This window comes from Orussus abietinus, unplaced genomic scaffold (genome assembly GCF_000612105.2).
Source record: "Orussus abietinus isolate OABI.00-Male unplaced genomic scaffold, Oabi_2.0 scaffold5, whole genome shotgun sequence".
Lineage (NCBI taxonomy): Eukaryota > Metazoa > Arthropoda > Insecta > Hymenoptera > Orussidae > Orussus > Orussus abietinus.
In genome coordinates this window covers 2,030,923-2,045,474 of record NW_019394929.1, presented here as the reverse complement: position 1 = coordinate 2,045,474, position 14,552 = coordinate 2,030,923, and the positions used below count along the sequence as shown (strand labels likewise).

At 41.2% G+C, this 14,552-nt stretch overlaps 3 protein-coding genes and 4 non-coding genes across 9 annotated transcripts; 6 read left to right on the top strand and 1 right to left on the bottom strand.

Annotated features, from left to right (window-relative positions):
* The first annotated feature begins 1,077 nt into the window (after positions 1-1,077).
* Trnaw-cca lies at positions 1,078-1,149 on the top strand. The gene has a single exon. It is a non-coding gene; the product is annotated as a tRNA-Trp (tRNA).
* Positions 1,150-1,423: 274 nt separating this feature from the next.
* On the top strand, positions 1,424-1,505 carry Trnas-aga. Its single transcript has one exon. It is a non-coding gene; the product is annotated as a tRNA-Ser (tRNA).
* Positions 1,506-1,815: 310 nt separating this feature from the next.
* Positions 1,816-1,889, top strand: Trnat-agu. The gene has a single exon. It is a non-coding gene; the product is annotated as a tRNA-Thr (tRNA).
* A 146-nt stretch (positions 1,890-2,035) lies between these two features.
* On the top strand, positions 2,036-8,952 carry LOC105701314 (molybdenum cofactor sulfurase 1). Of its 3 annotated transcripts, none has more exons than XM_012427966.2 (9): positions 2,036-2,274; positions 5,185-5,326; positions 5,527-5,683; positions 5,767-6,426; positions 6,509-7,482; positions 7,554-7,751; positions 7,833-8,056; positions 8,177-8,347; positions 8,577-8,952. In XM_012427966.2, exons 2-9 carry the CDS (start codon positions 5,239-5,241, stop codon positions 8,787-8,789), a joined length of 2,685 nt encoding a protein of 894 aa, XP_012283389.1. In that variant the 5' UTR covers positions 2,036-2,274; positions 5,185-5,238; the 3' UTR covers positions 8,790-8,952. The 3 variants fall into 3 exon arrangements, with proteins under 3 accessions (XP_012283389.1, XP_012283387.1, XP_023289256.1); XM_012427964.2 differs by having other exon boundaries at positions 2,220-2,274; positions 5,076-5,326; XM_023433488.1 differs by lacking the exon at positions 2,036-2,274 and having other exon boundaries at positions 5,104-5,326; positions 8,573-8,746.
* Trnas-gcu lies at positions 4,455-4,536 on the bottom strand. The gene has a single exon. It is a non-coding gene; the product is annotated as a tRNA-Ser (tRNA).
* A 103-nt stretch (positions 8,953-9,055) lies between the features above and the next one.
* Positions 9,056-11,064, top strand: LOC105701315 (ras-related protein Rab-27A). Its single transcript, XM_012427968.2, has 5 exons — positions 9,056-9,282; positions 9,361-9,431; positions 9,597-9,711; positions 9,799-9,911; positions 9,993-11,064. The coding sequence occupies exons 1-5, from the start codon at positions 9,139-9,141 to the stop codon at positions 10,171-10,173; spliced, it is 624 nt and encodes a 207-aa protein (XP_012283391.1). The 5' UTR covers positions 9,056-9,138; the 3' UTR covers positions 10,174-11,064.
* Positions 11,065-11,255: 191 nt separating this feature from the next.
* LOC105701316 (protein PIH1D3) lies at positions 11,256-13,360 on the top strand. Its single transcript, XM_012427969.1, has 4 exons — positions 11,256-11,370; positions 11,446-11,657; positions 11,742-11,869; positions 11,945-13,360. The coding sequence occupies exons 1-4, from the start codon at positions 11,256-11,258 to the stop codon at positions 12,072-12,074; spliced, it is 585 nt and encodes a 194-aa protein (XP_012283392.1). The 3' UTR covers positions 12,075-13,360.
* Positions 13,361-14,552: the final 1,192 nt, after the last annotated feature.

The window sequence follows — 14,552 nt, the reverse complement described above, 5'->3', positions numbered from 1 at the left end:
GCTAGGGACACTGACACCATTTTCCCCAAAAACAAATTGTTAACGTCTCCGGGGGCAAGGCCGCCGATTTCTAGCTCCCACTTCCTAGGCATTATTTTCTCGCGTCCGTGTGTACACCTCGCCGGCGAGTCGCGAGAAATCGCCACCTGGTTAACCTCTATTCTCGAACCTTCCAATTGCCGCGCTTTCCCCTAAAATTAACGTCGTAGGCGAGGGGGAGAGGGGGACGCCGTTTGCCGACGCCTCTTGGAACTGCGCGCGCTCACTCACGGTTTGTTGACACTAGCGCTTCTATCGGTGGCGTCATGGTATTACGGCGGCCGCATGCGTTCCTGTTGAAAAAATTCCTCACGGGCGAAAGTCAAGGTATGACGGAATATCGCAATAATACTGCCGGCGGAGACCTACTCGAGTGTTCTGAGCTCCTGGTACTAGGAGGGGCTCGCCGAGACAACCCGCGCGAAACTCCGCTCGGTGTGCACCGCTGCCAACTTTCTCGACTCGCCTGCTCTCCTGATCCCTTCGAGCTCGTATGCGGGATGTGAGCACGCACCGCGTGTTGCGAATGTTGCCGGCGAATCGGTACGAGCTGCATACGTGACACTAGAGGAGACTGCGCCCAGGTGTGCCTGCACTCGTGGGAAGCAGCGAAAATTGGAGGAGACACGTTTCGCTGGAAAATGGGAGGTGTGTGAGAACTTTCACCCCTCGACCCCTCACACCTTCGAGAAACTCGACTACGTGCCAGCCTGCTCTCTGCTCGTTTCGATAATTATTTAGCAATTAAAAATTAAATTTCTTACTTTTTAGTTCATTGATCGGGAAGAAGATAAAATTGGGAATTTTGGATTTTAGAATTCCCACCCTCCGGCGTTTAATTATTATTTAATTGACTTGTCGTTTTTGGGCCGGGTTACGTTTTCAGATGATTTTCTGGTATTTTTGCAGTAGCTGATAATTTTATTTACTGATCTACGGGTGGAGATGATAGTTGGATTTAAAATGTGATTTATTGTCATTTAAATAGTGAATATTTTATTGGGCCTTATAAGGTTACTTTACAAAAGCTCCAACAAGGACTCCGTGGCGCAACGGTAGCGCGTCTGACTCCAGATCAGAAGGTTGCGTGTTCAAATCACGTCGGGGTCAAGGGTTTCTTTTTTTTTCTTTTAGTTCTATCGAGTGGGGTTCGAAATTGTTTTTAATTTTAAATTCATTATTCTTATGTAAATCTAAAGGTATTGAAAAAAAAAAGTGTACGTCGATATTTCTTTTTTATTCCGATGCGATGATTTAGTAGTTCACGTGCTCGGGCGTTGTTCAACAGGTTTATTTCACGTTATGAAGGGGATGTTAGAAATATAATTTGATAAATAGATTATTTTGCAATGCAATTTGCAGTTTATAGAAATGCACCTGTATAGCAGTCGTGGCCGAGTGGTTAAGGCGTCTGACTAGAAATCAGATTCCCTCTGGGAGCGTAGGTTCGAGTCCTACCGACTGCGAAGTTGCAAATTTTTTAATTCTTTTTTTTTTACGTTTCATTTGGCACTCGGACTTATTTGTCAGACAGTAGTAGAGAAATTGACGCTATTTCTTTAAGCAACTGCGAAATAACGTATTTTTACCACGTTGTATTTTTTACGCTCGCACAGTTAGAACAATAAATTGCTAGTAATTTATACAGTAATTATTAGAGTTTCTACATTTACAGTTTACTAGGGTACAAATTAATAATGAAATTGTATTGAAGATTAAAAAAAATGAATGTAGCTTGAAAGGAGAATTATTACTCTACCGAGAGAGCACCGCAACGGCGCCGTGGCTTAGTTGGTTAAAGCGCCTGTCTAGTAAACAGGAGATCGGGGGTTCGAATCCCCCCGGGGCCTCGTTGGTTGTAATTTTTTTTTGCAAAATCTTTCAAAGATCTCGATTAAGTGACGACGTACAACTCCAAGTACTTTCATTAAGGTCCAAAATTATAATCGTCAAGGTGACGATAGGAAAATTAGATACAGGATAGCGGCATTCGTCTTATCCTCCATTTAAATGGAATACATTCATTTTCATTCAAGGGCGTAGACATAATGGCTTGGTCAGCAGATTTCGTAATGGCTCCTGGACAAATTACGGGTTGCACCGATTCAAACCTATAGTTGTTTAACTTTCCGCTATCCAGGCTGACCAACTTTCGCTTTTGCTTGTCAGTTTCCTCGTGACTGGCTTCCCTAGAGGTAGTCTGCAAAGAAATAAAGCAGCAGCGAACGATTCTCGGTGAGTGCTCGTGAGAAAACGTTTCGTCACTTGACGTTCTCACCATTTGCACATTTTCTATGTAATTAATCCGTCTCACAGTGGACGCAGATTCTGATACTACAGTATGGTGCACCATTCCAACACCCTCGCGAAATATAGAAGGACTTGTTCCCTGGAGTTGAATTTCAGTTTCTTCGGAATTTTCAGGAGTTTTTGGTGCTTCGTCGGACATCTCTTTTGACGTCACGGTTTCTATCTTTGACACTTCGTCGCTGATCCATTCTTCGATTTTCCTGGAGGAATCTTCGTGGTGGAATTCGTAGGTAGTCGAACGGGTACTCGTGCCAGGTATAATTCCCTCATCATTTTCGATTAATTTAGCAGTTTCTTCTTCACCTTTGACGGAATTTTCCTCGATGACTCTACTCAAAGTGATGCCCTGGAGGGAAAAATCGGAAAACGGGAACTCAATGTCGAAATCGAAATCCTGGAATGGCCGAAACTGGTCGGGATCGATGATCGATTCTAGGGAAACGTTGGAATGTCTCATCTCGGAGGAATTTAGATTAGATTTCGGAAGTTTGTAAGTCACGGCGAGATTATCATTCGACTCCATGTTTGAAGTTCCCGGCGCTGGAATAATTTTCTCGGTGTTATCTTTTACACTTGTAGGTAGTTCATGCCCAAAAGTTGTGTTATCCTTCCGTTTATTTTTCATTTTACTTCTAGGGCCTTTCGAACAGCGTGCTTGACATTCATTTTTAATTTCCAGGCCTGAAATTGGTGGAGTAGAGGAGATGGCAATTTTGTGGGGTTTTTTAGAATCGGAAATTGTTGTATTATCAGGTTTTGGTTGGCTACTTAATTCTAAAGTATCCACAGTCAAGATGTCGAAATTTTCAGGCTTCGTATCTTCAGAGTCAGCGTCTTCCGATTTAATTTCAGACACAATCTCGAATTTATCAGGAACACCTTGGATTATTTCTGCACTCTTTGCAGGAATTCTGCCAAGGATACGAGAAATGTGCTCCATGTATTCCTCCACAGGTGTTAATGGCCTACTTTTCTTACCGAGGTCACTCCTTTTTGAATCGACATTGGTAGGTTTAGTTTTGGACGTGGACGCAATGGGAACTTCTTGAATTTTATCCAGTCTGTTATATTTTTCTAATTTTCTACCTTTCGAAGGATCATCCGGTGCCTCATTTTGCCAGTGAATATTTTTCTTACTTTTGGGGTTTTCAACATTTTCCGTATTTTTCAATTTTGTGAGGCCTTCCTCATCCTCCATTTCTGGCGTAAATTTCTTCGCCTTATCGGGTAATTCTTGGGATTTTTGCGAGATATTTGAGAGTACGCTTGAACTTCGATAATTTCTACTTAAAGGGGCTGAATTGCTATTTTTCCACGGTTTTCGCAAATTTGTCGCCCCTATTGATTCGTGAATCCACGAAGACTCCGGAATAGTACTTCCAGTGCTTTGCCTTTGCGATTTTCGCAAATCTAAAGAGATGTCAAAACTGTTGCGCTGCTTTCTAAGAGATTTCGAAGCGATTCGTTCGGCTCCTTTTAATTTATCGACGTTTTTCACGTCCCTGGAGTCACTGTCTTCTCTAAAATTATTATTCCATGTATCTTTATATCCATCCAGGATTTTTTTCTCCGAAGACATCACTTGAAATGGCCTTCTTATTTCAGGTTAAATATCTTTAAAATTCCTGCGATTTTAGGAATCGCGGGGAACCATGACTTCACCATTTTTCGGCGGTTTTCTTTGAAGAAAAACACCTCACTGCATTAATAACTTGTATTTATGCTCGATTGGCACATTTTTGACATCTTTCTTCCAAGGATGTGTCAAAGTTCTTTAAAAAAATTCGCTCCTCGATTGTCAATGCGTCCTATTAACAAATGCTTCCTGATATCTAAAATTATCATACTCCGTGTATAAAATGTTGATAAAAAAAATATGAATACGCAAACGATTTCTCGTATCAATTTGCAAAGGTAATTTCCTTATCAGTGATACGATTTCTCAAAGCCGACCCGCAATTCATTTGAAAGCCGCATTTGTGGGAGCTTCATTTTAATTGCTAATGCAATTTACCACTCCCTGCCGAGTTTAGTTAATATTTTTATTGTTACATTATTGTCAGCATCGCTAGGAATAATTTATTTTATAAAGCAAAACGTAGGCTCGACGAGGATGGGATTCGAACCCACGCGTGCAGAGCACATTGGATTAGCAGTCCAACGCCTTAACCACTCGGCCACCTCGTCGTACAAGAAATCTTCTTGGAATATCACCTAATATAGAAGTTTTATAAAAAAAAGTCTACTACAAAAATTATATTCACATTATTGTTTATACCTCGCCTACATATATCCAGTATCATCATTTGTAGGTGGCGAGACGATCGATAAGGTCCTGGAAAATTTTTCTTTGTTCCTGTACCTAAAGTACATTGAACGATGCATGGACTCTTATCAGCTTAATTTCATAATACTACCAGTGATAATTGTCCGAAGCACTTCATAACGAGAAGCTTTATCTGGTTCGCGATAACAAGAAGGAAAACAATCTAGATTATTTTGTTTGATTTTTAAACTCTACATGTTGAAATTGCCTGCTTACCTAGCGGATGTATCAGTGCTGAAAACATGGCTGAAGTGCAAGACTATGTATAATGTATTTTTAGTCGCTTGTTATTCTCTTCTCGAAGAAAAAACTAGTGTCTCGATTACAGTTTTTTGCGGGCTTACGTAAAAACGTGGTCACATAAATTAGAATAATTACCCGCTTCTCTCTTGTAATACAGTTTCTGACATTGGCTGTAATTTATCCATAATTACGCGACGTTATTCGAGATAACCATCGGTGATTATGGTTTCGTTGGGTAATTCATTTCGAATCTTGAATTGCGCAAGAGGAGGCATTACCAGAGAATTACAACAAGCGACGTTACAACGTCGCGGGACGTCATGGAAGAAGGATTCTTGCCTTCGTACCAACCGGTTTACGATAAAGAGATAATTGAAGGTCTGGATCAAGAATTTTCGCGACTGAAGGGTGAGTCACTTCGTGGCCCCTGACGGCCGTCGTGAGAACTAATTTAACTATTCGTGGACTCCGTGCGTGCCTAACCTTCAACTTACTCAATAATTTATCATTTTCTTAATTTTGGATTTATAACAAAAGTCATTGTGACACCGTATTTAATTATTGGCAATGAATGTTAGTGTTGTAGGAATTTTATTTGTGCATTATAGACGAGTGCTACGTAGACCATGCAGGAGCTACTCTTTATGCCGAAAGCCAGATTAAAAGAGTACAAGAAGAATTACTTTCGTCGATATACGCAAATCCACACTCTATTGGTACAGCTGGTAATGGTACTCAAGACAATATCGATCGCATTAGATTTAGGTATGTTGACTTTAATATATTTTTTATACTAGGAAAGATTTCTTCGAGTCATTTATTAAATGGGTTATTTACGGTTTTTTTAGGATTTTGGAACATTTTCATACTTCCTCGGATGAGTACAGTGTGGTGTTTACATCGGGAGCGACAGCCTCCTTGAAGACTGTTGCCGAGATGTTCGATTTTGAGAACAGTGAACTTTCTAGTTCTACAGAATTGGGATGTTTTGTGTATGTGCAAGATAATCACACGTCAGTTCTTGGTATGAGAGAAACGATCGCTCAAAGAGGTGCACGGGTCATTTGCCTTAGCCATGATGATGCTTTTAAGACACTTACATGTGATAGTGCCGATACAGACGATGGACTATGGCAATGCGGAGATTCTCTATTTGTGTACTCGGCACAGTGCAATTTTTCTGGCTTAAAGTACCCTCTTAATTGGATCGAAAAAGTTCACAATAAAAGGCTGAGCAGCGTCACTGGTAATCAAGCTTCTAAATGGTATGTCCTATTGGATGCAGCGACTTTTGCTGCAACTAACGACTTAGACTTATCTGTTTATAAGCCAGATTTTGTTTGCATATCGTTTTACAAAATGTTTGGCTATCCCACTGGGATTGGAGCGTTACTAGTTAAGAACTCCAGTGCCAATGTTTTGAAGAAGACATACTACGGTGGTGGTACTGTAAAAGTTTCCTTGAGTTCAGACATGTTCCATGTTAAACGTGACATTTTACATGAAAGGTAATAATTTGTAAATAGTTTCAATAATTCAGGTTCTTCTCTTTCAATTAATGTAACTATTAATTAAATTGTTCTTTCTTAGATTAGAAGATGGTACACTTCCTTTTTTGTCAATAATATCACTTCGCCATGGTTTCGACGTGCTTTCTAAATTCTCACAACAGAAAATTTCTGAACATGTTTTCTCTCTTGCGAGGCATTTACACCATTCCTTACTAATGATGCATCATCGCAATGGCAAACCGGTAGTAAAATTACTATCGGACACAGATTATGAAGATAAAAATTTACAAGGTGGCATTGTGGCTTTTAATCTCCTGCGATCTAATGGGGAATGTATTGGTTATATGGAAGTCCTTAACATGGCAGCTTTGTATAAGGTTCATCTTAGAACTGGTTGCTTCTGTAATCCTGGGGCATGTCAAAGACATTTGCATTTGACAAATCAAGAAATAATGGAGAACTACGATGCTGGGTATACTTGTGGAGGTGATAGAGACTTGATAAATGGAAAACCTACTGGAGCGATAAGAATCTCACTTGGATACATGTCCACAATTGATGACGTACAAAGAGTATTATTGATGATCAGGAAATGCTTTCTAGATGGACCAGAAATAACAAAAACTCCGAGGTGGTGGTTTGACTATAGGATAAGAATTAAAAAAAAATATATCGATCATTCCACTGGACTTAAAAATGAGAAAGTGAAGTCTGCCGACAGATACATTCACGTTGCTGAAAAATCTAACGAGAACAGTCCTTCGTTCCTGAGGCTCACTCAAGGCAATGATTATGAATTTGAAGAAAATGATCGCAATCCAGCTGGCAAACCAGTTGTCTTGAAACGTGTGTTTATATACCCAATAAAATCATGTGGTGCATATGAAATTAAAAATTCATGGAAGCTAGGACCTCGTGGATTACAATATGATAGAGAATGGATGATCGTCACATCAGCTGGCGTAACATTAACACAAAAACAGCAGATTGATCTGTGTTTGATCAGACCTGTTATACACGAAAATAATGATATTTTGGAACTTACATATCCAGGTGTGTATCAGTGCATATATTTTGAGTAATTTTGCTTAGGCTGTGAATAATTTGATTTTTAATATGTTTAGGAATGCCATCTGTTCAGGTACCTTTAAATATATTTCCTGACAGTACCTCAGAAGGAGTAATATGTCAGGGAAAAGTCTGTGGACATAAAGTTCAAGGAATTGATTGTGGTAGCGAAGTTTCTGAATGGCTAAGTTTAGCTCTGCGGAAACCGGACTTGAGGCTTTTACGGCAAAGTAAATCAGAGGATTTCCATAAAGGTAGAGTCGATTTGACTATTGGTCTAGAGCTAATTATAAATAATTCTGCATGTTCTGTATTAATCGTATTGTTTTCTACAGAGAAAATCAATAAACCAGAACTATCATTTTCAAGTCAAGCTCAATATTTGATGATTAACGAAGCAAGTGTGATGTGGCTATTTGATAAAATAATGGACAAAGATTCTGGCTGTCAAAAAGATACCATTGTACATAGATTCCGAGCTAACATAGTGATCAGCGGAAGTGACCCTTTTCAAGAGACAAAGTGGAAAAGTGTTAAAATTGGAAACAATATTTTTATGGTATGTTTCTTATTTCTAGATTTAATTGGAAAATTTGGGAGATAAATGCACCGAGCAATTTACTAACGTAACAAAGGTAATTGAAATGAAAGAAGAATAAACTAGACATTTTTTATTCAGGTGGATGGTCCATGTAATAGGTGTCAAATGGTATGTATCGATCAATTCACTGCTAAAAAGACGGTAGAACCACTGAGAACCTTAGCGGAGCAATTTCATGGGAAATTGAAATTTGGCATGTATCTTTCGAGATTGGAGAAGGATGGAGGAATTTTGAACATCGATGATCAAGTATACGTTACATGATTCTTTACAAGCAAACTTTGTATCATATGTATATAGAATCAGTAAATTGAATTTTACACGGATCTTGGATCATTTAGGTATAAAATATAATTTTTATATGTTACTTAAAATTACTGTTCGCATTTTGGCAAAGGCTGGGATCAGAAAATTCTCCAACCAGTAGGTAACAGATATGAGTTCTCTGGTAGGTAACGTATAAACCTGTCGCAGGCAGGTGTGGAACGGTTTCAACATACGGCCGATAGATGACTGGGGCTTGCTGATAACAGCGAAACATGGACCAAGGGCGCTCCCTGCTGCTTTCTGCTGGAGGTGCTTATCGCGCATACGTGTCGTGTCCTCGGCGAAACTTCATAGCCAATCACGGTTTTACGACCTACTTCAGGAGGGTTCAATTCGTACAAGAACTGCTGACATGTGTGCGTGACTGCATGGCTGTATTTAGTTGTATTCAGTGCATGCGTACACTTGGCGGAGAGTGTACACGTAGAAGTTAGGAGGGATTCTTCCAACGATGAATTTAGTGTCGACGTTATAAAAGTCGTAATCGGTATTATCATTATTAATAAAACACATTGAGTCAATGCTAACAGCCGACAGCTGTCAAAAGGTGTGCCTGCCAGTTCCGCGCGAATCTTTGAAATCCACTAGCGAAAGCATCAGGTGTCAGTATTTTATATCTGTGATAACAACTCGTTCCATATGCGTCCAAGTGTTTTGGACGATTATTAATTCTTCCTGCTTTGCCACAAAGCGATCGACTAGAAGTCTATGCAATGGATTACGATTATTTGATAAAGTTCCTAGCTCTGGGTGACTCCGGCGTGGGGAAAAGTAGTTTTTTGTATCAGTACACCGATGGGACGTTTAACTCTAGATTCGTATCGACAGTGGGCATTGACTTTAGAGAAAAGAGAGTGGTGAGTAGGATTTTCTTGACTGCGTTAGGAAATTATGATTTAAATATTTTTATCTATCGAGGAAATTGCGTTTCGTAGGTTTATCAGATGACAAATGGCAGGAGTCAGAGGGTGCAGCTGCAATTATGGGATACAGCTGGTCAAGAACGGTAGTGTATTGAGATAATTAATTGTATGTTAATACGGCGATACTTGGAGTAATTGTATGCGAGGAGTTTCCGTTTGCATGAGGTATTAGGCTACTAATGAGTAACATAACTCAAGGTGTTATTTGAGGTAAATTATTCACTAAGAAAAGTGTCAATAATGTTTAGATTCAGAAGTTTAACAACAGCATTTTATCGGGACTCCATGGGCTTCCTTTTACTGTTTGATCTTACCAACGAGCAGTCGTTCCTTGAAGTCAGAAATTGGCTAGAACAGCTTAAGGTATTTTTATATCGATTGTATAATTTTTTTCCAGACTAATATATTTAATAACTTATGTGAAATTGTTCTTACTTATATATGAACCAGACTCATGCTTACTGCGAAGATCCTGATATAATTCTGTGTGGAAATAAGTCCGATCTTGAGGATAAAAGAGTCGTCAGTGAATCAAAAGCTCGAGAACTAGCGGAGAAACACGAGTAATTAAATTTCTATCTATTTAAAAAAAAATGTAATTCAGGAATTTATAAAACGTAAATTTGTCATTGTGTATTCTCCAGTCTAGTTTATTTAGAAACCAGCGCAGCTACTGGACAGAATGTCGCTCGAGCAATTTATGTGCTTTTGGAACGTGTGATGCGAAGAATGGAGCTAACCATTGAAAAGTCTGTGCTACCTCATCAACGTCGATTAAAGTGTCACGAACCAGAAGCTCCACCTGACAGAAGGTGCTACTGCTGACAGTATTTAAAAATGTTGCCTTCGATTTATTCCAATAATGTTCAAAATGGTATACATAACTATTTCCTCGTTCCTTTAATATAGTACCTATAATTTATATTTCAAATCACTAGTCCAGTTTAAGTCATGTACACATAAGGATACAAATCTAAGTGCGTCTTCCGATTTTTCGAACGGAATCGATCGTTTTTTCTGTCTGTTGTTTGCACGTAATGCTCAACAAGGGGAGAACAAAAAGGAATACCTGAGGAAAATTAAAAAAAGAATATTAATCTACATCACTAATGAAATCAAAATGCCAAATGAATTAAATGTGATTAAACAGCGTAAGAGGATCTTTGTCTGCAGGGGTATTATATGTACTATAAGAAGTTTGTACCACGTGTATTTCATTGGTACGATTGTACATATCACTAATATATTTTTATTGGAAAGTTTATCAGAAGTCGTTTGTAAGGAAGGTTACATTTTTAGAAATACGGATAGAAGGTAGTCCGACGGCTAGATTTGTTGGAGACGTTAAGTACGTGGAGGCAGGGAATTTCTGAAAATATTTCGCTCCAGCGCACAATTTAATCCGAACGCAAATCTGTGATGTAGTCACGTGGTTATAACTCCATTGAGTCAAATATGATCAAATGGCATTGTTAACCCAGGGAATCAGTATTCCAGTTATATCGTACTTCTGATAAACTATTAATCGTTTTATAACTATTGTACTGAACTGTCTTGTCATACTATCGCCTTCGGGGTAACCCCCTAAATCATGTGTTCGGCATCGTTACGTCTGTGTATTTTCAGATGGTATTGTTCTTAACTCTATGTGATACACAAAGTACCATGTGTTTGCGATATTGAATCGTACTGCAAAATATATTGTATTATCGATTATCTACTCATTGTAATCCGTTTGTACTGTCCCTTTCCGTTGTTATTAGTTGTTTCAAGGCAAGAGGTCGCTATGGCGACCGTACCGATCAAACTACAAGGAATAGAGCTATATGAGACTTGTCACCAAGTCCATCAGACCAAGTACAGTTTCTGAATGAAAAGTCAGCCATCATCCCTGAAATAATCTTGCGATGGATGGATGCTTTAATTACACCGAATTAAAAGCTCTTCAGGAATTACTATCTCCCACGAAGGAAGACTCAGAGCCAGAAGATGACTTGCCTCAGGCGGGTGCACGAAAATTAGGTAAAATGGCCGTCTCGCCACTTTCTTTGTTCAATTTTTTTTTCACGGTTTTTTATGTTCTTTTTTGTGTAAAAGGCCCTGGTGATATTAGTGTGCAGAAAGAAGCTGTTCCCACTCATACAGGACCCCATGCAGCCCTTGCGTCGAATAATGATAAGGATATTTGGCATCCTGATGAAGTGGAACCAGGATCACGCTGGGACCCTAGATCTTCGGATCCTCGAGCTACTCCGGAATATGAGATGAAGTTCAAACAGGCAGTCACCCCGGAGGACGTCTTTCTCGGGGTAGAGTAATACAAAAAATAATTATAGGTGGTAACAATATTTATTTTTTGCGTGCTGACTCCATGAAAATATTAATTTTTTTAGATGAGCTTCAAAAGCCCTGCCAGCGCTTCGTGCGAATGGTTGACGCTGCTCGTCAAACTCCCCGGAGAGATACGAGAAAAAGTCGAACTTTCCGTCGAATCGGAACTTGTGGATATACGTAGTCCCAAGTAAGAAATCCCCGGTATCAAACATTTTTTGAATGAACTATTTTTCTGTGAAAATATGGCTTTTAACGATTGCAGATACCGCCTACACCTGCCGACACCGCACTCGGTCGAACCCAACTCTTCTTCCGCAAAATGGCACGAGAGCTCTTCCACCTTGGAGATTTCCCTGAAACTTTCTCGCGAATTGGATGCCCTTAACTTTTAGTCCTTTCTCTTCGATCGGATTAAACAACGTAAGAAAATGAATCCTCTTGATCACGATCACGGGGAAAAAGTATAGCATTTAAGTTTCCATTAATATTAATCAGAGATTTCCTTTTCAATTAGTTCCCACGTACCTGTAATTTCACGGACAGTAGTTCAGATTCCATAGCGTGTGGTGTATCTTTTTTCGCCGAGTCCGTAAACTTGTTTGAAGATCAGAAGACACGTTTAGAGTAGCCAACGGCTAGGAACAAATTTCAACCGGCAGCTTATGATGGCTTCATGGGAACGGGTTCCCGGTGAGAACGGTGACAACGGTGACACGATTAACAAGCTTTGGGAGAATCGACGAATGTTGGGAAGTTCCTTACACTGGGAGTATTTCCAGTTTACCGGGAAATCCTCGGTGACGTGATACTTCCTACGGCGGGGATATCGACGGGTCCTTTCAGCGCGACACATTAATCGCGTTTTGCTTCCCTCGTTTTTCCCTCGAATTCGCCGGCTAGAACCTTCGTCGAATCAACGTGTATGAACCATTTATTCGGGCCAAGGCTCGGTCCTCGATTTCTTTCCTAACCCGCGACCTGTTCGCGAAGAGAGCGAAAACTGCGTCGCGCCGACTTACAAAATGTTTATTTCCGTCATATATGAAAAACCCGGGCTCGCTGTACGAGCCGAGGACAGTCGGGCTTACGATAAACAACCTATTTCACACGGAGTTGCACAAGGTCGCTCTTTTACGGACTTATGCTAGGAACGTGGACGCGTATTATGGGACGGTGTTTTGTGGTTGATCCCTAGACCCCGGGCTCATTTTCCGGTCCTCTCCACTTCGATACACCAATCCACCTGTCTCGTGGTTACCCATCCACTCGTCGATCTCCCCGTCCACGTGGTAGACCCATTTGCTTGACCATCGCAGTCGAGGTCGAGTCACTCCTAGCCGGAGTGTCACAGCTAACCGTCCTCAAAGATCCGTAGCTCGGAACAAGGTCTTGTCCCGCCTACGGTAAGAAGTCATCCGCCAGTCTGGCAATGCGCATATTGGTGTACACAAACGAACGAGTCTCTATACACGCGTAACAGACATGCGGCCGGACGAATGGAGCCGAGCTTCACGGTCGGATACGTGCAAACGTAAGACGGAGGCAATGAAAGTGGCGATTTTCCCACGCCCTGCAGGAGCGACTCGCGCTATTACGCGACACGAGTCACGGAATCGCGCCCCACCAAGGACGTCATCAACTGGACACGCGTAAACGCACCTTTGCGAAATAAATTTGACTAACGAACACGGGAACACGTTTTATAAATTTTTTTTTCTTTGTTTCCAGGTTCGCCGTATCATCGGATCTTCCGGTGTTCCTGTTTTAACGCCGCCATGAAAAAATCTGCGACCTTGACACAATGCCCCAAACGAGTGGTCGGCACATTTCCTACCCCTCCAGGGTGAAATTAACCCTTTGAGGGCGGCAGGCGCCTTGTTTCGGGGAGGTTCTTCAGAGGGTTCGCCCAGTCCTTGTTCAAGGGGAGTCTCTTCAAGGAAATCCGGCAATCTCGAGTCGTCCTGTGTACCTACGTCTTATGACACGACCGCACGCTCGATTTTGAGTACACCCTCGTGTACGCTTCCACTGCCATACTCTGCAATTACTTTCATTGACATGATTTTTTAGCGCTAGGGTGACCGATTCAATTGCGACCTGGTCGGTCGGATTCTTAAGGACTATCGCGATACTCAGGAGAACTTATGCACAAGGTGTAGCACAAGGTGTAGCACTTATGGCGTAGCTCCCAATGTCAATAGTGCGATGCGACCGCACTGTCACCGGCCATTGTACGGAGCTATTGTCGACGCAATCGCGACATGCGAAACGACCTCCGCAAACCGAGGAACCCCTTTATTCTAAAAGAGCCATCGCGTAAACCGCGTGTTCCTTTGGCGTTACGCAACCAAGGAACATGTATCGTGTAAGAGTTTCGCATTAGCGACCGAAGGTCGCACATTCGAGTGCGTTAGCTCATCGCTAAGGGCGATCCGCAAGTGTAGCAAGGGAAACAAGACCGTGCCCGATAGGGATTCGCGGAGATACCGGAATGACTCCATTATTGCATTTTATACCCCATGTGCCAGCTTACTCGTGCCTAATTAAACGCTCACGCATATGTGCGTGTTTTTGATGAAATAATCCCAGACGGGTATGAGAAAAGATTATGCACGATGTGTCAGAGAAGGTGTGGACAACCGATTGTTCACTTATGCAAGCGCGGTGACTAATCCCGTGAGCGATGGGTCACTTCGCGAAGAGTCGTTACGTTTCGACGGTCGCGGAAACGCACATCAATGAGGCGCGCTGCACTCGCTAATTACCGAGGGATTCGGTAGCGCGGCGCTTCTAGGTATCGGCGCATCTATTAATTCCCATTATTTATCCCTTTCCTCGATTTTCTCTTTCTCTCGTAATAATCCGATCCC